The following is a 23,352-nucleotide window of genomic DNA, read 5'->3' on the forward strand; positions in this document are numbered from 1 at the left end:
AGAAAAATCATGATCCAAGAGCAATTGTTAATACCCATGTCTAGGACTGGCCTCAGCCATCCCAGCTGGAAAACCTCAAGGAGAGAGCATCAAAACTATTGATATCAAATCTAAAGCATCTACACTGAAAATTATGAAATACTACTGAGAGTTATTAAAGAAGATCAAGATGCATGGAAAGGCACGTTATATTCATGGATTGTAAGATTCAATATTGTTAATATGTTCATTTTCCCTAAATTGATCTAAAGATTCCAGGCAACACCAAAAATCTCAGCAGGCCTTTTTTTTTTTTTTACTTTTTTTTAAAAAAAAGAAACTGATAAGCCAATTAAAAATTTATATGGAAGAACAATGGATTTAGAACAGACAAAACAATCTGAAAAAAAAAAATTGGAAGACAAGGTACCTAATGTCAAGACTTACTATAAAGTTCCAGTTATCAAATAGATTAATGGAACAGACTAGAGAATTCAGAAACAGACACATACATATACATCAGCTGATTTTCAACTGAAGTGTCAAGTAAATTCAATAAGGAAAGGTTTTTAAACAAATGCCCCTGAAACAACTGTATGTTCCTCAAAGCCTACCTGTATAAGTGAATATTGATTTGAGATGAATCACAGACCTAAATATAAAAAGCTGGAAGCATAAAGTCTCTATAAGAAAACATAGGAAAAATTTTTATAATCTTAGGATAAGTAAAGATTTATTAGAGAGGACACAGAAAATATTAACTATAAAAGGAAAATATAGATAAATTAAGCTTATTAAAAATCGAAACATTCATTATGAAAATGAGTAAGTAAGCCACAGACTGGGAAAAATAGTCTCGATACATGACAAAGGACTCCAATTCAGAATACATGATAATAAAAAATCCAAATCACCTGATTTTAAAAATGAGCAAAAGACCTGAGGAGACACTTTAGAAATGATACTTCACATGCCAGTTATCAGAGAAATGAAAATTAAAACCACGATGAGATATCATTTCACATCCACTAGAGTGGTAAAAATTTAAAAAACTGACAACATGAAAAGTTGGTGAGGATGTGGAGAGCTAGAGCCTTAATACATTGCTGGTGGGAATATATTTAAAATGGTACAACCACTTAGGAAAATTTTTTGGCAATTGACATTCACTTCCTCAGCAAACCAGCAATTCTACTATTGGGTATTTATCCAAGAGAAAGGAAAATATATGTTTACAAAAAGGCTTATAGAAGCATATTCATAGACCTCATTCATAACATCCTCAAAGTAAAAACAATCCATATAAACACAAATAGGAGAATGCATAAACACATTCTGATATATTTATATAATGAAATAACACTTAGGAATAAAAAGAAACCATTGATACAGACAACAAAGTGGATATTTCTCAAAAAATACCATGTTGAGCAAAAGAAGCGAGATACAAAAGACAGTATACTAAATGATTTCATTTACATGAAGGACAAACATAGGCAAAACAAATGGAGGATGACAGAAGTCAGAGAGTGGTTGTCTTCTGGGTGGGGGAAATTGGACAGAAAGCAGATGGGAGAATTTTCTGGACTGATAGAAATCCAATATATCTTATTTCTGGTGGTGGTTGCACAAACTGTATTAACTATACTTAAGTAAGAATACTTAAATATTCTGAAACTGAATACTTAAAATCTGTTATTTTACTGTCTATAATTATACCTCAATTTAAAAAAAAGACATTTCAGGATAAAAGAGCATGGTATGTTTATAGGTGCAAATGACTAAGATACTCAGGGCTGATGGTTGCTTCTTTTATTTAATTTTAGCCTAGAAAGCAAGAGTTCAAACCCCTGTCCCTGTGATATATGATTCCTGTGTTTTAGTTCACAGTAATGAAAGAGTTATTTATTAAAGCCCTTTCTCATCATGATATGTGTCATACAGGGGTTGAAAATATCAAAATCGATGAAATAAATTTTATCTCAAGTGGAATAACTCGGGACATGTAAAAAAATAATCAGCAGCATGTGAGAAAGGACATGGCAGCTGGTTTTAGAAACTTTGGCTGGTGGAATAAGAACAAAGTGAGTGGGGAGAATTATTCAAATAAGCCTCTGTATTCTATTCCTTCTACCTCCAAATTACATTCAGCAAGTTTTGCCCCCCAAAAAATTAATAAAAAATGGTTGGTATCTGAAAAACAAATCCTGGGACCACACATTATTTTACGATATAAAGAACTTAATTAATTCATGAACCTTTCTTCTGTACCATGATTTACTTCTACAGACAAGGCACTGTATCTCTTGCAACTCGTCTTTACATCCTTAGAAGAATTTAGGCCAGGATCTTGAAATTAATGGATCTGCAATATTTACTGACTTGAATTAACAAAGCAATGTACTGACATTAGTTAGAATTTAAGTCCCCATTACATGTTCTTATAATGGGAAATTTACCAAAATTATTTTATAATATCTTCATATAAAATGTTTGAACCAGCAATGATCTCATTTGGTAATTTATGAGAAGTATATTTAAAAGGAGTACATGAAATGATATAGAAGTCCAACTCACCCCAGCTTAAAAATACAAGCATACTGTAACTATCTGACTGGGTTTTTGAAAAAAAAAAAAAATTTAAAAAGTACAATTGCTAAAAATATAAAAAACAAGAAACCCCACTGAGTCAAGTTTTGGTCTCCATTTGAATCTCTAAATGGTTGTAAGAGTGCGAGTTAACTATTTTGCACTGAACACCACACTGGCAAGATCAGAAAGGCTGTGAGATGAGAAGGAAATTGTTATTCCAGTGATGGAACCTCCTCTCCTGAGTATCACCCTGCCAGCAGCTGAGACTTCAGAGGACTCTCACTATGAACACCAGCGGTCCTTTAATCACACATTACAGGAGCATTTGCGATGCTTTGCAGCAGCCCTCCTCTAAGACTTTCCCACTGTGTTCTTTCCTGAGCACAATAGGTTCAAGACGGCCACTGCTGTTTCCTAGTTATGCCAAGGCTCTCCCGAATGCCACCGGGCTTTTATCACGGAGAGGGACGGCAAAACATCAAATGTGAATATCTTGTTCTAAATGGGGACTCCCACGATCATGTTATTTTTGGGAGAGCAGCTCTCTGGCTCCATGGATATCACTTGAACGGAGTAGCCACGTTCTTCTGCAGCTCTTGCTCGATCCAGATCCACCAGGCACATGCACTGTTTTCCTGAAATGTGTAAAAATGGTATCAAGAGATGCCCTTCAGCTAACAGTGCAGAGTCAGTTTGTTTAAGGGGCCCTACACAATGACAAAATCTATTATGTAGAATGTTTGCCCCCAAGTCCTGTTTGGTCTCTTTCAATTTAATTCTTGATCAGTATGGAGAGAAGACAGTAACAAACGTAAGACAATTTCACAGATTTGTTGCTGCTAGTAATTTAAACAACGTTAACCTTTTAAGATGTATTTATAAATAAATCTCAAAAAAACTACAAATTTCCTACTTTGGTAAAAATCCATGTTAAGACCTTTTCTCTTCACTCTCTATGAGAAGACATTATCTGCCATATTGTTTAAAAAAAAAAATCTGTCTTTAAGAATGTCCAAAATAACATCCAGACAGAGGGATACTTCAAAGACATATTATATTTTGCACTTGGAGTTTTTAGGATACAACGAAGAAATGAGAAATAGAATATATTTGAGAAAATTCTCAATTATGTGCTGATTATTTCAGGTGGATATGTAACACTGAGTGTAATATAATCTTAATTTAATAGAGTGCCCGCACCCCTATGAAACAGTGGTATTCAATTTTCTTTCTAATCTTGGAAAACAAAAGAGGAAACCTGACTGGCAAGTAAAGCAGTTATTTTGTGTCCTTTGGCAAATGCAAACTTCTATTTCAAAGTAGCTAGGAAGGAAAAAAAAAAACTGATTTGAGGTTGAATACATTCAAAGCTAAGGTTTACTTTTACACTTTCAATTTCTTTAAATTCAATATATAAACTTTTTCATCCTCTTGGGAAAAAAAGGTTATTGACTATGCGGAACTTCATTCGTTCCATTTTTTTCCTCAACGATTATAATAAGGCCTATGCCTCATTTTAAAATGATTTGTTTGAATGACAGCAGAAATTGCTAAGTTAAAACAGCCTTAGAAGTGAAGCATAACTGAAATAGAAAAGTTCTTCTGTGGAAGACATGAGTCCACTCAGAAAAACAGAGGAAGGTGAAATCAGTAGCTAAGAAACTGACAACGAAAGATTCAAACTATTTTGTACATTTCCCTTAAAAGGCCCCATGCCAAAAAGGATGGACTGTGATGGAAATGTTATAAAAAGAGATGTCTAGAATTCCATTTAGGCTAAACGGCCCCTTCTTCAACAGCTGCATGACTGTCATTCTTTGTTTTCCTTAAAATATTGTTCCCCCTTTAAGACATCTGTAAATGTCCCCTCCTCCACCCCACCTACTCTTCAATTTAAAATGAAACATTCTCTGTCAGAATGGGATGCTCTGCATTCCTTCAGTACCCACCCTAGGTTTACACTGCAGCTCATTTACCCTTGGCTTTGATCCCAGTCTGGTTAATTTTTCCTTTTGCATTACGTGGAAGGGTCTCTTGTTTTTACATGTTGAAGAAGTGTCTTCACAACTGAAATTCAGTTGTTGGTAGTCTACCTTTTAGGGTCTGGACAGCTTCCTCAAATGTTTACAGAACAAAAGTATGGCTTGTGCCAAGAAGAGATGCAGAATTGATGGAGTCAGTGACTTTGAACCTGACTTTCCCTCCCTTCATGCCAGCAATCTTGCCAAAGGCTCCTCCTCAACTCTAGCAATCTCCCTTCCAGCCACTCCCTTCTCATTTGATGCCTAAAACATCAACAGGTACACCCCCACCCACCACACCAATTATGCTTTCATTGAGGCTAGTGGAGTTGTAGCAAAGCAACTTGATATAAATGTGTAAATTATATATCTCTCTCTCTACACACACACACACACACACACACACACACACACACACATTTGACTGTGCATTTAAATATGCATTCAGCTACTCAAAATGTGGGGATGGGAAAAAGGAGGAAGAGGGAAAAAGAATCAAAGAGGGAGATTGCAAGCTTCTTCCATATGTTCACGCCCCAGGGTGTGAGACAAAGAAGGAAACCGCTTGTCCCTTCAGACTCAGGTCTCAAATGCCTCTCCAATCATGATGCTGCTATGCTGACTTGGACTTCAGAGTTTACAGATAACTTTTTCGCGTACAATGTGGTCTCTGAATGCAAGCTGATTACTACACCCACAGCTGGGCCAAAGAATCAGCAATCTGTTTTCGGCTCCATCATGACAGTCTTCAATGGGTGGCCTTTTGAATCATTTTTAAGATTATTTTGACTCCATTAGATCATGTTAAGCCCGAATTTTGAAACCTAAACTTCCAGTAATGACACTCTGTCACTGATGGTCACTGCAAAAATGGAGCTTTACATCTAGAATCAAATAATATGGGTTTACAATGTGGCTTCACCATCCACCGGTCCTGGGCAAAATTTTGCCCCAGTTCCCTACCTGCAAAATGTGAATAACAGCACGTATTCCACATGTATTTTTATAAGAATTTACTGAGATAGTGGGTGGAGGACATTTAGCTCAGAACTAAAATGTGCAATAGCTGTTAGCTGCTGCTGCTAAGTCGCTTCAGTCGTGTCCGACTCCGTGCGACCCCATAGACGGCAGCCCACCAGGCTCCCCCATCCCTGGGATTCTCCAGGCAAGAACACTGGAGTGGGTTGCCATTTCCTTCTCCAATGCATGAAAGTGAAAAGTGAAAGTGAAGTCCCTCAGTCGTGTCCAACTCTTAGCAACCCCATGGACTGCAGCCTACCAGGTTCCTCTATCCATGGGATTTTCCAGGCAAGAATACTGGAGTGGGGTGCCATTGCCTTCTCCTGTTAGCGGCTATTATCTTTCTAAATGTGATTTCTCTTTCTAAAGCAAACTCTTGGATAAATTCATTACTTAAACTTGAAATACTATTTTTCTTCCAAGTTAGGTAATGTTTAATATTACAAATGTCAAATAAATTGGTCTATGATTAATATTATACGAGTATATTTTTTCTGCAAAAGAAAACATTATCATAATTGTTTATACATTTTGTAATATATCAATTTTGGTATGCATAGTTGATTTTTCCATCTTTAGTATTTTCTTCTATGGCTTTTGAGAGATTCTTCAGTTTGTTTGTAACAGTAAGAAAAATATTTAACATAAATCTACTCAATGTATGAACACTGAAAATACATTTGGAAGTATTAATGTTAACAAAAAATGGGGTAAAATATTGTTATAGTTAGAGCTCTTTTCAAGATGGATTTTATTCTGGGAAAAACAACTTTAGTATCTCACTGATAAATGGACCATATAGCGGTTTCCCACTTTCCCGTATGGAGTTGGTCCGTTCATTCCTAGGCATCGTGGACATAATCTACGCAACAGCTGCTCTGTGAAAACACATACCTATGAGCCTTCGTTGGGGTGGAAGCTGGACAGCTGTCTGATCTGCAAATCTGCACAGAATCATGTGTTCCTGAAAGAAAAAGCAATAGAATGTGGCTTTTTAAAAATCTTCTTTAAAGTTAAAAAAAAAATTCACTTATTTTTCTGAAACTCTACATCACTTAATTAAATAAAGTGCTGCAGAGACAGCACTTTCAAAAGCAGCACATTTTCAGAAAACGGTACTCAGTAACTTTTCTCCCTTCAAGTAGAGTGCTCTTCAGATGTAGTTCTTAAGAGCAGATGCATGGAAGGTCCTCCGGGCTCTTTAACCGGCTGCTTTTAGCCAAAATATGGTTACAATTTGCGGTTATAATGTGTTAAACTCAAAGACCTAAAAGTCACTTATATTTCCCTTTTAATAAAATTTGAGTCTCAGGAACATGGCTCCAGGCAGATATTCTAAGTGGCTTTTCCTCCACGACAAGAAGGAAAGGAAGTACTCCAGAAGATCATGGCCGTGGCCTCAGTAGCTCTCCCCGTCCCCAGACAGTGCCATCCCCGTCCCCTTCCCTTCAGCTGGTTCCCTCAGAGGAAAGGAGGCTGGCTCCCTCCCTCCTCTCACTCACTCCAGAAGGCTGCATGAAGTGCACCTATTTAGATGCACACAGATGGGCTTAGCGCTTCCCCGGTGGCTTAGCGCTTTCCCGGTGGTGCTAGTGGTAAGACAAGAGATGTTGGTTTGATCCCTGGAGGAGGGTAGATCCCCTGGAGGAAGGCATGGTGATCCACTCAGGCATGCAGATGCACTTTACATCAGATTGTAAAGGGGACTGGAAAGAATGGAAGGGACATTATTGCTTCTGCTTCACAATTTTAGGAAAGATTACCTTAATGAAGAAGAATAAGGCTTTAAAGGGAGAGAGAGGGGAAGGGTCTGCCCTGCACTCTTAAATCTGCAACTACACAAAGGTGAGTGATAAGTTAGAGCTAAGATAACTGCAGCGCTCCCATGACAACTGTTCATTCGGAGCAGCTGTGGTTTCCAAATGTGTAAATGATCTTATGGACGGAGGTTCGTGACATTGTACAGGAGACAGGAATCAAGACCATCCCCAAGAAAAAGAAATGCAAAAAAGCAAAGTGGCTGTCTGAGGAGACCTTACAAATAGCTGCGAAAAGAAGAGAAATGAAAAGCAAAGGAGAAAAGGAAAGAAATACCCATTTGAATGCAGAGTTCCAAAGAAGAGTAAGGAGAGAAAAGAAAGCCTTCCTCAGCAATCAATAAAGAAATAGAGGAAAACAACAGAATGGGAAAGACTAGAGATCTCTTCAAGAAAATTAGAGATACCAAGGGAACATTTCATGCAAAGATGGCCTCAATAAAGGACAGAAATGGTATGGACCTAACAGAAGCATAAGATATTAAGAAGAGGTGGCAAGAATATACAGAAGAACTATACAAAAAAGATCTTCACGACTCAGATAATCACGAAGGTGTGATCACTCCCACTCACCTACAGTCAGACATCCTGGAATGTGAAGTCAGGTGGGCCTTAGGAAGCATCACTATGAACAAAGCTAGTGGAGGTGATGGAATTCCAGTTGAGCTATTTCAAATTCTAAAAGATGATGCTGTGAAAGTGCTGCACTCAATATGTCAGCAAAATTGGAAAACTCAGCAGTGGCCACAGGAATGGAAAAGATCAGTTTTCATTCTAATCCCAAAGAAAAGTAATGCCAAGGAATGCCCAAACCACTGCACAATTGCACTCATCTCACAAGCTAGTAAAGTAATGCTCAAAATTCTCCAAACCAGTCTTCAGCAATATGTAAACCATGAACTTCCAGATGTTCAAGCTGGTTTTAGAAAAGGCAGAGGAACCAGAGATCAAATTGCCAACATCTGCTGGATCATTGAAAAAGCAAGAAAGTTCCAGAAAAAAATCTATTTCTGTTTTATTGCCTATGCCAAAGCCTTTGACTGTGTGGATCACAAAAAACTGTGGAAAACTCTGAGAGAGATGGGAGTACTAGACCACCTGACCTGCCTCTTGAGAAACCTATATGCAGCTCAGGAAGCAACAGTTAGAACTGGACATGAAACAACAGACTGGTTTCAAACAGAAAAAGGAGTACATCAGGGCCATATACTGTCACCCTGCTTGTTTAACTTATATGCAGAGTACATCATGAGAGTCCCTTGGACTGCAAGGAGATTCAACCAGTCCTTCCTAAAGGAGATCAGTTCTGGGTGTTCATTGGACGGACTGATACTGAAGCTGAAACTCCAGTACTTTGGCCATCTGATGCGGAGAGCTGACTCATTTGAAAAGACCCTGATGTTGGGAAGGATTGAGGGCAGGAGGAGAAGGGGACGACAGAGGATGAGATGGTTGGATGGCATCACCGACACATTGGACATGTGTAAACATGGGTAAACTTCAGGAGTTGGGGATGGACAGGGAGGCCTGGTGTACTGCGGTTCATGGGGTCGCAGAGAGTCGGACACGACTGAGTGACTGAACTGAACTGAAATGATCTTACCTGACAGCTTAGCAAACTCACTAAACTCAGATCTACCATTTGTCTCCTTGGGTTTTTGGACATTTAATTTGAGGACTTAATTTCTTCTAAAGGGTTATTCTGATTACCTTATTAAATAAGTTTTGTGAGAAGCTGTCTCTTTTTGAAGGGTTACTTTTGTCTCAACTTTAACACATTGAAAAAAAAAACACTTTAATGCTCACTATAAAATTTAGTGGTAATGGGTAGGATGCTAATAAAATGATTCAAATGAATAACTTTTATTAAGGTCCTGCGAACTGGCATAAACAAAGGGGAAGAAGAAGAGTTTATAACTGTATAATTGGAAGAAAAGGTAAGGCAAAGGCCTGCCCTTTGTCCACATGTTTATAAATTAAGATTCACTTTACGTAAAGACAATGTTGCGGCAATCAGAACCTCACATGAGGTTCATTTCCCTTGTCCTGATAAGTCTCACTATATTTTATTGGAATTATCTGTGTATATGTTCTTCCCAGTAGAAGTTAAATTCTGAAAGGGGAAGGTCCATAGGAGGTACTCAGTAAGGGTTTGTTGGCTAAATTGAACTGTGGAGAAAAAATATTTCCAAAGTGACTCTCAAGATAATAGGGCACTCCATCCATCCGGTTCTGCCTGCCAGGCCACCCATCATGGTTAAGAAGTACTGAGATATCATCTTGCAACAGCAAGCAGGAGGTTTAAGACTTCGTAGTGCATTCACTCTTAAAAGATACTCAAAGGGCGGGTGGGGCGGCCAAGCAGATTTGGGGTGTGGGAGGAAGAGGAAATAAACACAAGTGGGGTACCAGGAGTTTTATATTCTCTGGAAGTGCCTGGGTGCCCTGTGTCTTCTGATTCTAGAAATTTTAGATTTCTTTTCCCAGTGAGGCTGTGGCACCCGACTTTTCACTGCCCTAGGTTTTTTACCTAGCATCCTAGAGGAGGGATTCAAGCAAGGGTCTAGTCTTTGTTCTTTGTTTATTCTTCAGTTCATTTTTTATTCTACGGCCTTTGGTGAAAAAGATGAGGTGTTTTAAATATTATGAAAATAAAGTTCCTGAGGTCCTAATGTTTCCCCAAAAACCTATAGTTCCCTAGATTATGAAGATTTTAAATCCAGTAAGCAAAGATGAAATAATTCTGGTTCATGCATTCTGATGAATGAATATACACTCAAGTTCTACTTGGATGGGTGGGGGTGGGAGAGTTGGGGAAGGGGGAGAGGTAAGGGTAGGATGTGGGGCAGAAGACAGAGTTAGAGATGGGTGTTAAAGGGTTGTAAAGTAGAGGTGAGGGAGATATAGAGGCCAAGGTAGAAGAAATGAGCATTTTTAGGTTACTCTATCTCGCAGTTTCTCTGTTGGAAGGGGAAAAAGATAAAATTCCTAGAAAGCAGGGGCTGGTATATAAAATGAAACTGAGATTGCATATTTTTAGTGAGTCTGTGCAAGAAGTGGAATTAACCAAACGAAGAATACAGACTAATTTATTAGCTTTTAATGGGATTATTTGTATATTTCTCTCAAATATCATCATTTCTTAGATTGTATTATATCACATCATTGATCAATTAATTAGTTCATAGTGATGGTCAGAAAGCTGCAAACTGTTTTGCTCAGACTGGTGACTCAAAACTATGCAATGTTCTGACTACTGTTGGAAGACAGTTCTCTGTGGGTCTCTTGTGTTTCTTTACAACTTATGAGAAGAGGCACTGTCTTTGTTCCAGACCAGGGACTGGCAAACTATGTCTGGCCCGTTGGCCAAGTTCAGTCTATGAACTGTTTGTATGGCCTGCAAATTAAGACGGGTTTTCGCACTTTCAAAGAGCAGTACACCAGTAACAACAATCACAAGGACAATGTAGAGTATGTGGGAGATCTGCAAGTGCCCAGCAAAGCCTAAAGTATTTACTACCTTTTACAGAGAAAATTCGCCTCTGTTCCAGATAATCCTTTCAAAGTGAACAGTCTTGGAAACTATATAGACTTGAAACTCCCCTTCTCTCCCTCTGCAGAAAAAGGGAGGCATGCTTACTGAAAGATTGCATCTTAAACATCCGGGTTTCCTCGCTCAGGTCTGTCTCTGTTATGCGATTCACTGTACATGCAGGTGTCAGCCGGCACTTTCTCTGCTGCCCTGTGGGAAGTGGGGCTCAGTCATTGCGAAACTGATGTGACTAGTGACAGTCCAGCTAGTCCTACGCTGTGAGCAATACTGCCCTTTGCCTCTGACTCAGAGCTTTCCTAGCTTCTGCTAGCATCCATGAAAGCTGTGCCAGGCCAACTTGTTAGCTTGTGAGTAGGGTCAACTCTCAGACTTTCTGCAAATCTTGTCAGCTACTTGAAGCTTAATCTTGACTGGCCAGAAAGAAAAAAAAAAATCTGCGTTAGATGCTCATGAGTGATTCAAGTGTACTAGATTATACACTCCTTTAGAAATTTGAGAGGGAAAATATAAAGAAGGAATAAGAAGTATATGAGCAAAACATCTAAATCTTCTAAAAAGTTACCTTGTATGATAGTGTATGACCCTGCAATTCCACTGCTGGGCATATATACCATGGAAACCAGATCTGAAAGAGACACGTGCACCCCAATGTTCATCACAGCACTGTTTACAATAGCCAGGACATGGAAGCAGCCTAGATGCCCATCAGCAGACGAATGGATAAGGAAGCTGTGGTACATATACACCATGGAATACTACTCAGCCATTAAAAAGAATGCATTTGAATCAGTTCTAATGAGGTGGATGAAACTGGAGCCTATTATACGGAGTGAAGTAAGTCAGAAAGAAAAACACCAATACAGTATATTAATGCATATATATGGAATTTAGAAAGATTGTAACGATGACTCTATATGCGAGACAGCAAAAGAGACACGGATGTAAAGCACAGACTTTTGGACTCTGTGGGAGAAGGCGAGGGTGGGATGATTTGAGAGAATAGCATTGAAACATGTATATTATCATATGTGAAACAGATTGCCAGTCCAGGTTCGGTGCATGAGACAGGGTGCTCAGGGCTGGTGCACTGGGAAGACAATGAGGGATGGGATGGAGAGGGAAGTGGGAGGGGGGTTCAGGGTGGGGAACACATGTACACCCATGGCGGATTCATGTCAATGTATGGCAAAAACCACCACAATATTGTAAAGTAATTAGCCTCCAAATAAAATAAATTTTTTAAAAAAGTTACCTTGTATGATAATGTTTTCTTGAATTGTTCACTGAAATAGAAAAGGAAAAATGAATTACTTAAATACCGAAGATTAAAGAGTGGAAAGTCTTGGAGAAATTAAACTATAAACAAAAATATTTATTTTATCCAAAGGGTATAATGCTAGCCTGAACTAAAAACAATGCCAGTTTGAAGTATCTTCATAAAATGACAAAAGCACATTATCTGTATGTGATTCATTTTAAAGAATTCCTTTTCAAAGACTGCTTATAGTATTAGGGAAGCACAACCACTTTTTTCTCTTCCTTGCATGGGTGCATACAGATTCAGGCATGTTAAAAATGTAGGTTTTATTGTTATTCTGAAGCAGAGGGGCTGTCCCGAGTTGTCTGGTACCTGATCAGGGCAAGGGGACAGTGGGGCCTGGGAGTGCTCCCCTAATGACAAAGGGGGCAAGTGTCAGTAAGTTCACAGAGAAGTGGAAAAGTTGACAAGACGCCAAATTGAGACTTTAAAATCAGTAGACTGAACAGCTCAAATTAACATATTTAATCTATCCTATACTTAACAGGCGTAATATGATCAGTTGGATTCTCAATAACCATAAATCAAGTGAAATGTCATGAACACCAAGAATGGCCCTCCACTAGCGTGCGTTCAGGGCTTTCCAGGTGGCTCAGTGGTTAAGAACCCGCCTACAATGCAGGACATGGGTTTGATGCCGGGGTGGGGAAAATTCCCTTGAGGAGGAAATGGCAACCCGCTCCAGTAATCTTGCCTGGAAAATTCTAAGGACAGTGCAGCCTCGCAGGCGACAGTCGGACGTAACTGAGCACGTATGCAGGCTGAGTTAAAGTGATGACAATGAAAATGAAAATATCTCCCTTTTCTGTGTGAGGTAAGTAACTGTACGTGTTAGTCGCTCAGTCGTGACTCTTTGCGACCCCATGGACTGTAGCCCACCAGGCTCCTCTATCCATGAGATTTTCCAGGCAACGATACTGGAGTGGGTTGCGATCCCCTTCTCCAGGGGATCTTCCCAACCCAGGGATCGAACCTGGGTCTCCTGCACTGCAGGCACATACTTTACCGACTGAGCTACAGGGGAAGCCTAGGAGGACAGTAACTATGGCCACTGAGCTTGCAGCACCCTCGGGAAGAACTTAAACTATTGCTGTAGTTAACAACAGCTCGTGTTTATTGAGTACTTACTCTGTGCCACTTCTAAGTGATTTACATGTATATCATTCAATTCTCATAAAAGCCCTGAGGCAGATATTATTATTATTAAGTAGACTGCCTGAGGTGAAACAATTTACAAAAGAATGAGAAGCCAGTATCAGCACCCAGGCAGAAAACTTCCAGGTCTTGAGGACTTGACCGCTGCCCTCTATTGCCTCTCACAGGTGATGATTTCCTCTGAGAAGTACGCAGAGGAGTGCTGCCTGCCAGTCACTTCTAGTCCACTTTTTCACTCCTCGACAGATCTGTTCTAAATTTCAGCAAGAGCTGGACCCAGGAGTAGGTATGGAGGGGCAGAGATGGAGGAGATCCTCTCCTCCTTATGCAGCTTAGAAACAATGCTTGCCATTGTGGAAAGAGGAAAGGAGCTGGAGCCTAGAATCTCATTGCAACTTTATATCAAAAGGGTTTTGGGTATTGATTTAACACCGATATTGATACCTTGTGGCAGAACACAAGATTTCACCTTTTTGGAAAATTAAACTTGGAGGTGTTCTGAATGAAACCGTAACAGCAAGGGCATGTGACAAAGGAAGCCCGTGTTTTCAGGCAGTGTTCGATCACCATGTCTGTTGCCACTCCACACGCATGCAACGCCACCTGGAAAACAAGGCCAGACCTCAGCACTAAGATCTTTTTTAACTAACAGTGCTACTTTGTACCATTAGAAAAAAAAAACCAAAACAAAACTTTAAGGATTGTTCCTTAAGAGGTTTCCAGTTTACCAGAAAGTTATTTCATAGTAGTTTAAATAGTTCTCATTTGGACATGCCAAAGGACTAGTTAGGTATTCATATTAATTAAGAAAATTAAGCAAGAGGCTGAAAGATTACAAATGGAACATTTATAACAGAGCACAAGATTCATTCAATGGAAAAGCTGATGTCATATTAAACATGGAAGATTCAATATGTATGCAAGTCTATACTAATGCTCTTACTGATTGAAACTTTAGTTCAGTTGTGGCATCCTGGCAAGAACTCTACTTGGAAATCAGAATTTCTAGTTCAGAACTCTAATTGGCTGGGTGATCCTGGGCTGCTTGAAATTTAACATCTTTGGGGTTCAGTTTCCTCCACCATAAACTATGGTTAATAATACTGACACATCACAATGCTGTTCCAACGCTAAACAGAAGTGTATTTGAAAACACTTTTTCAAATGCCATCTGAATATATTCTCATCAGTGTTGTATAAAACTGATCAAATCATATTTATGTAGCTCCTTCTTATATTCATAGAATTCAATTCTTAACACTGCATGATGAATTGTGGGAAATATTCTTAAAGGGTTTATTTAAAAAGGAAAAACATTGTGGACTGAAGTCATGAGTAGTACATCAATAATTCATGAAAAGAAAAATAAGATGACTTTTAAATGTTTTTAGAATAAATGCCTTAAATATATCTATACTGTACCATTATCTAAAGTAGACCATTTTGAAAATAATTAGGCTAAATAAGGAAAATTAGGACTCCAAAAGGAAATCAGAAGTAGGGATCCTGAAAGATGAAGCATTTTGTCAGAAAAATGCTCAGATCTCATTCTGAACAGAGGCAAGTTGTACTGGATTATAATTGTCCTTTCCAGAAACAAATCTTTCAACTTCAGGGTAGGGAGGGGTTGAAGGGCTTTTAGGGTGAAGACAAGGCGGTTTTCTGGAAATTCCTGGATATTAAGTAGTGTAAGTCAGATTCCCCTTTTGAACTGGCAGACCAAAGACAAAGCTGTATTGAGAAGAGGAAAGCAGGCTCTATGCTCTCAGCCCTGCTCCTGAATTCTCCCCTCCTTGCAGGCTTCCATCAACTCCATAGAGGTCAACTATCTCCGTGGTTGCTGTCAATCACTTCCCACTTCACTCTGTGAGTATCACCCAGGTAGGCTGCCGTCCAGTGAAGGGAGCAACAAGTAATGGATAGGAAAGAACCTGGATTTTTTCATCTGCCCACTTTTTTTAAAAATCAGTTTTGCAGGGTGAAATTCAGGCTGGTTCTTTTTCTCATTGAGTGGCTGGAGAAAACCTCATAGTAAAAATTATAGATGCACTTTCCCCTGGAGGGAGAGAGAAGAGAACCAACACTCCTCCTGAGCCCTTTATGTGTTGGCAACTATGCTGGGTGATGGCACGCACATCCTTCTATGCTCACAACAGCCCTGAAAGATTTTATTATCTCTGTCTGAGAAGTGGAGAAACTGAAGCTTGGGGAAATTAAGTATATTTTCTCAACAAAGCAGCTTCTGAGGGGCAGAATCCTGACCCCCAGCCTGACCCATGTAGTTCAACGGTCAACTGTACTATGATTATTCCTATACTGGCAGGGGGAGGAGAATGTATATAGCGTGGATACCCTGGACAAAGGAATGATTCATGTCCTGCGCTGGTTGGAGGACAGTGTATAATTTCAAATTTAGGAATTGTTGTTTTTTTTTTGGAATTTTCCACTTAATATTTCAGACCACAACTGACCACAGGTAACTGAAACCAAGGAAAGCAAAATTACAAAGATGGGGGTGGGGGAATACTGTATACTCCTTCTTATTTTCTTTATCTCATTGGTCCTACTATCTTCTGGAATTACAACACCATAGGGAACTAGCATATATTCAGTGTCTGCAAGATGTAAAAATCTCTCATAGATATTTTTTCTTGTTTTAATCACTTAATTCTTTTCTTTTCTTAAATTGATACTTTAAATAGCTCTTACTATGTCTCTTGCAATATCATGACAAGGTCGCCTAGACAGCAACCATTCCAGATGAACTCTGAATCCAGGTCTGACTCCGAAGCTCACAGGCTTTCCACTACATCATTTATGAAACCTAATTTCTAATTACATTTTAAATATCTGACTAGAGAGTTTATAATATAATAAATAAAGGATCAATAGATTTATTAATATATACACTGGATAGATCTGATAACTGTAGAAAGAGCATAAAACATGAACTATGAGTATCTAATAAAGGTTAATGTGCTGGGGGAAAACACCATACTTAATCAACAATTAGTGGAGAACATAGCAAACAAGTGTTTCACTGATCCCCCCAAATTCGGTATTGTGGTTCTCTGTAAATACACTGAATTCTAACAAAAGATAAAAACTGAACTGTAAAAGTATCTATTGGCCAAGGTAATGCACATTCCAAAGTATATGTAAGTATTATTGATCCAAGTAAATGCTGAAGAATTCAGGGACTATAAATTAAGGGTTTTTCCCTTACTTTTCCTTACTTCAATTAATCTATTTAATACATGTCCTAAAAATTCTAAGTATAACACATCCTATGATGTAAGCCAGTGAAATATAACTGAAGAGCCAAGAAATTTCAAACTATGTATCTTTGCTACATGTGGTAGTAAATAAAAGAAATTAATTATCACTCACTCTTAGAATGTCTTTCAACTGGCAGCTTCTAAAAAACAAGGCAAGGTTCTAGACAAAACTGATTGATTCTTCTCTAAGAAAATGTATGTTGATAAAGACACATATATTCTAAAAGAATACATGTTGGTAAAGACAGTAAGCCTATGCCTTATTCATACCCCAAAACTAAGCTTGTGCTGGATTTATGATTTTACTAGGCATCCTATCCTTGGGGTTGTTTTTCTTTGCTTTTTTTTTTTTAAGATTAATTTAACATTTAATAGTCTTTTCCTAGTCCAAATCACAGATACAGATATTGTATTCCCCATTTTACAAAAAGACCAAGTGGCTAGTCCAAGGTCATAAATGACGAAGACAAGATTTAATCTCAATCTCTCTAACACCATTATTCTAATTCTCTATGTTCCTTGTCTACTTCTTTCTTTAGATGTGAGGAACAAACAGGGAGTCACTCCAATCCCAGCTCTCACATTAACTTGCTACATTTCTCTTCCCCAAGTGCAGCCTCAACTTTTGTATCTACAAAATGAGAAAGCTAAACTGAATCATCTCTAAATTTGCCTCCACCCAATCATGCTCTGAGCCACTGCTACTCAAAGAAGGATTCTTAACCAGATAATCTTAGACAGAAGCAAGCTTGGTCTCAATTGATCTCCTGTTCTCCCTCTTCAAAAACTTTGACGCAATTATATTATAGGTAATTGGCTTTAAAATTGAAATAATGCTAAAAAGGAGGGAATGACAAAAACAGTTCCTTGTTCTGTACACACTTCACTCCAAGAGAAAATCTGGTGAACAGATAATGCTTTTCAACTCATTGGTTTTCTTTCCTGAAATCCATCTCTGTTTTTCTATACAATAAATGTATATTGCTTCTTTCAAATCAAAACTATAGTGAGGTATCATCTTACTCCAGTCAGAACAGCCATCATCAAAAAGTCGACAAATAATAAATTCTGGAGAGGGTGTGGACAAAAAAGAACCCTCCTACACAGTAAGTAGGAAAATAAATTGGTGCAGACACTATGGCAAACAGTATGGAGGTTCCTTATAAAACTTAAAATAGAGTTACCATATGATCCAGTACTTCCACTCCTGGGCATATATCCACAGAAAACCATAATTTGAAAAGATACATGCAGCTCAATTTTCACTGCAGCACTATTTACAATGGCCAAGGTATGGAAGCAACTTAAGTGTCCATCAACAGATGAATAGACCATTCAGTTCATTTCAGCTCACTCATTCATTTGTGTCTGACTTTTTGCAAACCCAAGGACTGCAGTACGCCAGGCCTCCCTGTCCATCACCAACTCCCGGAGTTTACTCAAACTCATGTCCATGGAGTGGTCTAGTGGTTTTCCCTACTTCCTTCAATTTAAGTCTGAATTTGGCAATAAGGAGTTCATGGTCTGAGCCACAGTCAGCTTCCGGTCTTGTTTTTGCTGACTGTATAGAGCTTTTCCATCTTTGGCTGCAAAGAATATAATCACTCTGATTTTAGTATTGACCATCTGGAGATGTCCATATGTAGACTCTTCTCTTGTGTTGTTGGAAGAGGGTGTTTGCTATGTATGACCCGTTCTCTTGGCAAAACTCTATTAGCCTTTGCCCTGCTTCATTCTGTACTCCAACGCCAAATTTGCCTGTTACTCCAGGTATTTCTTGACTTCCTACTTTTGCATTCTAGTCCCCTATAATGAAAAGGACATCTTTTTTGGATGTTAGTTCTAGACCATTCAGGTATGACCTAAGTCAAATCCCTTATAATTATACAGTGGAAGTGACAAATAGATTCAAGGGATTAGATCTGATAGAGTGTCTGAAGAACTATGGACTGAGGTTTGTGACAATGTACAGGAGGCAGTGATCAAGGCCATCCCCAAGAAAAAGAAATGCAAAAAGGAAAAACGGTTGTCTCAGGAGGCCTTACAAAGAGCCGTGAAAAGAAGAGGTGAAAGGCAAAGGAGAAAAGGAAAGATATACCCATCTGAATGCAGAGTTCCAAAGAATAGCAAGGAGAGATAAGAAAGCCTTCCTCAGTGATCAGTGCAAAGAAATAACAGAAAACAATAAAATGGGAAAGACTAGAGATCTCTTCAAGAAAATTAGAGATACCAAGGGAACATTTTATGCAAAGATGGGCACAAAAAGGACAGAAATGGTATGGACCCAACAGAAGCAGAAGGTATTAAGAAGAGGTGGCAGGAATACATAGAAGAACTATACAAAAAAGATCTTCACGACCCAGAGAATCATGATGATGTGATCACTAATCTAGAGCCAGCCATCCTGGAATGCAAAGTCAAGTGGGCCTTAGGAAGCATCACTATGAACAAGGCCAGTGGAAGTGATGGAATTCCAGTTGAGCTATTTCAAATCCTAAAAGATGATGCTGTGAAAGTGCTGCACTCAATATGTCAGCAAAATTGGAAAACTCAGCAGTGGCCACAGGACTGCAAAAGATCAGTTTTCATTCTAATCTCAAGAAAGGCAATGCCAAAGAATGCTCAAAAATGTGTACAATTGCACTCATCTCACAAGCTAGTAAAGTAATGCTCAAAATTCTCCAAGTCAGGCTTCAACAGCACATGAACCATGAACTTTCAGATGTTCAAGCTGGATTTAGAAAAGGCAGAGGAATCAGAGATCAAATTGCCAAAATTCTCTGGATCATTGAAAAAGCAAGAGAGTTCCAGAAAAACATCTACTTCTGCTTTATTGACTATGCCAAAGCCTTTGAATGTGTGGGTCACAACAAACTGTGGAAAATTCTGAAAGAGATGGGAATACCAGACCACCTGACCTGCCTCCTGAGAAATCTGTATGCAGGTCAAGAAGCAACAGTTAGAACTGGACATGGAACAACAGACTGGTTCCAAATAGGAAAAGGAGTACGTCAAGGTTGTATATTGTCACCCTGCTTATTTAACTTATATGAGAAATGCTGGAAAGAATGAAGCATAATTTGGAATCAAGACTGCCGGGAGAAATATCAATAACCTCAGATATGCAGATGACACCACCCTTATGGCAGAAAGTGAAGAAGAACTAAAGAGCCTCTTGATGAAAGTGAAAGAAGAGAGTTTAAGTTTAATCATGAGTTTAATTTGGCTTAAAACTCAACATTTGGAAAACTAAGATCATGGCATCCAGTCCCATCACTTCATGGTAAATAGATGGGGAAACTGGGAACAGTGACAGACTTTATTTTCTTGGTCTCCAAAATCACTGCAGATGGTGACTGCAGCCATGAAATTAAAGGATGCTTACTCCTTGGAAGAAAAGGTATAACCAACCTACACAGCATATTAAAAAGCAGAGACATTACTTTGCTGACAAAGGTCTATTTAGTCAAAGCTATGGCTTTCCTGTAGTCATGTATGGATGTGAGAGTTGGACTATAAAGAAAGCTGAGTGCCGAAGAATTGATGCTTTTGAACTGTGGTGTTGGAGAAGACTCTTGAGAGTCTTTTGGACAGCAAAGAGATCCAACCAGTCAATCCTAAAGGAAATCAGTTCTGGACTGATGCTGAAGCTGAACCTCCGATACTTTGGCCTCAAGATGCAGAGAACTGACTCACTGGAAAAGACCTCGATGCTGGGAAAGATTGGAGGCGGGAGGAGAAGGGAACGACAGAGGATGAGATGGCTGGATGGCATCACCGACTCAATGGACATGAGTTTGAGTAAACTCTGGGAGTTGGTGATGGACAGGGAGGCCTGGCGTGCTGCAGTCCATGGGGGCACAAAGAGTCAGACACAGCTGAGCGACTGAACTGATTCCTTTTTATTATTTACCCTTATTTTGGTGAAACACATCTTCTACATAGTTTCCTGATGTACGTTTTCTCGAGACTTTGACATTTTCTTTATTACTTGCATATATGATTGATTGATTGGTCAGGCATAACATTTTAGGTTGGAAACTGTCTTTTATAATTTTGAAGGTGTTGCTTCACTGTCTTCTAGCTGTCCATGTGGCTATTAAGAAGAAGTGTGATGGCAATTTGATTTCAAATTTTCTGTATGTCACCTATTTGTTTTTTCTCTTTGGAAACTGTCAGGAACTTCTTTTTATCACAACACTCTTTCCCGCCCCCTGCCCGCCCCCAAAAATGTGCCTTGCTTTAGGTCATTTTTTTAAGTGGGCTTTTTCTACAAGAGAAACATATTTTGCATTACTTACACATCTTCTTATATTAATTCTTTGATATTTTTCTCTCCACCATTTTATGTTTTCTCTTTCTGGTTCTCCTATTATTGACATACTGGATTCATGGGCTAAATCTCTATTGGATAAAGAAAAATGCTTCTTTCAGTCCCTATCTCTTTTTTTTTTTTGGTCCTGTTTTTTCACATGATGTCCTATACTTCATGTTTTAGGTTTTCCACTTGCTTTTTATTTCGGCTAACATGTTTTTTTTCTTTCTTGTTCTCTGATGGTTCACTTCTTTTTCATTTTATCTCTGTTTCATTTGTGCAACATCTTCTGTGAGCTCTCCTTGAATAAAAAGAAGATGCTCTGTCATGTTCTTTGCTTTGATCTCCTCTATTTTGGAAGTTTTACGCATTTGATATACCTTATCTGTCAGTTCGTACTAGAGTGGATCACTAAAAAGTTAATGGAAGACTGAGTGAAAGGCTTGAAGATGAGCTTCCTTAGTGACTGCGTAAACAGGTGGCCAGCTGTTTTTTTTTTTTTTTTAATTATAGCTATAGTATTTTCTCTGGGGATGGTTCTGTTTCTGTAGAGGAGGCTCTTTTAACCTCTTGATTGAGGAGCTGATTCTAGCTTCTGAAGGAGTCCTGGAATTAAGGGCACTTAGCTCTTATTTTCAGAGTCACGTCATTCTTGCTCTCCTCTCCGTATACTTGGAGAGTCTCTGTTACACTTTTCTCATAGCATAAACTTCCCGTCTCTCGCAGGAGTTGGGGGAAATAGTTACTTGTCTACACAAGATGGTGGCAGGAATCTGGGTCTCTAAATACAATGTTTAATTAAACATGATTTAGCCCCTTCTTTTCCTCTTCCTATGAGATTTCGGGCATCCTAAACTCCTGAAACTTTCTGGGTCTGTGGGAGAGCAATCCTGATAGCCCTCTTGACACTCCCTCTCCTCATGCATTAAGTCTGATCTTCCTCTTCTCTACTCAGTAATTTTTTCTTCAATCTGTTTTCTATCTTCAAATATTGTAGTTCAAGTTATAGAATCTTGAACACTGTATCATCAGAGATGAAGTATGATTTTTCTGGCTCTTGTTTTCTTTATTTAGGGGTCTGATCTTTCTTGGGGAGAAGGGGGTTGCAATACCTCTATCTGCCACCCTCACCTGGAGAGTCTTTCATTGCCTTAATGATTTGTTTTAAAAAATTGCATTTACAGAATATATAATTTCTCAAGCACCTTTCCCTTTAAAATAAGAGCACATAAATCATTCATCCAAAGTGTTACTGAGTCATATTCTACAATTGCATATTCTAATTGTACACTAACATACAGAAATGAGCTTGTAATTAAGCACTCAGCACTGATGAACGATAAACAATCATATTAAACATTGTTATGGGTGAAATAGAAAAAAGTAAATACAGATAACTCAAAAGTAAACTGTTTATAGAAACTGTGATATATATTGATAAGTAGAAAATATTCACCAATATTGTTAGGAATCAATACCTTATCACCTGTTTGAGATGATCCCATGTTATGATTGAAATTACCCAACTAAAACATTTTGATGGGCAGGCTGTTCAACACTCACACAAGTTTTGCTTCTTATGCAAAGGTGTGTTTTCCACAGTCATGGCCCTTTCAGTAATACTGTTTGGCAACAAGATTTTTGTTATATTGTTTGAGAGACTAGGTATTAATATACATTATGAATTAAGTCTTAAAAAGTAAAACCTTATAAAGTAAGTTTTCATAATAATGATTATCTTACACTAGACAAGAAGGCAATAATAGACTTCTTTAAAAAATAGCTCTAAAGGGCTTCCCTGGTGGTCCAGTGGTCAAGAATGGCCTTGCAATGCAGGGGACGGTGGTTCTATACCTGGTTTGGGACGATCTCACATGCCTCAGAGCAGCTAAGCTAAGTTGCCACAACTACTTAGCTCTAAAGCATGTGCTTTAGAGCCCGCAAGCCTCAGGTACTGAGCCGACTGCTACAGCTACGGACGCCTGCACGCCTAGAACCTGTGCTCTGCAACAAGAGAAGCCACTGCGAGGAGAAGCCCTCCTATGCAACTAAGAGTGGCTCGCTGCAACTAGAATAAGCCTGTGTAGAGCAACAAAGACCCACTACAGCCAAAAAATAAGATAAATAAAATAAATCCCTAATTTAAAAAAATAGCCTTAAAAGGTCCACTTAAATAATCTTGTCTGAGTTACCCTTTTTAGGGTATGGTAATTGATATATATTGTTTTAGCTTGGGATGCTCTTTAAAAACTATCATAAACTTGGTGGTTCAAACAGCAAATATTTATTTTTTTCTCAGTTTTG

The 23,352-nt window shown here is 38.7% G+C and overlaps 1 protein-coding gene across 3 annotated transcripts in view; it reads right to left on the minus strand.

Annotated features, from left to right (window-relative positions):
* Window positions 1–485: 485 nt before the first annotated feature.
* The window catches only part of GSTCD (glutathione S-transferase C-terminal domain containing), a 125,638-nt gene continuing 102,771 nt past the window's right edge, over window positions 486–23,352 (minus strand). For all 3 annotated transcript variants that reach the window (XM_065907089.1, XM_065907090.1, XM_065907092.1), the window contains 4 exons: window positions 13,925–14,058; window positions 12,235–12,265; window positions 6,507–6,576; window positions 486–3,206 (listed from right to left, as the gene is read on the minus strand). In XM_065907089.1, coding sequence (XP_065763161.1) covers window positions 3,070–3,206; window positions 6,507–6,576; window positions 12,235–12,265; window positions 13,925–14,058 — 372 coding nt within the window. In that variant the 3' untranslated portion in view covers window positions 486–3,069. The remainder of the gene's footprint in view (window positions 3,207–6,506; window positions 6,577–12,234; window positions 12,266–13,924; window positions 14,059–23,352) is intronic.

This window comes from Muntiacus reevesi, chromosome 16, assembly GCF_963930625.1.
Source record: "Muntiacus reevesi chromosome 16, mMunRee1.1, whole genome shotgun sequence".
NCBI classification, from domain to species: domain Eukaryota; kingdom Metazoa; phylum Chordata; class Mammalia; order Artiodactyla; family Cervidae; genus Muntiacus; species Muntiacus reevesi.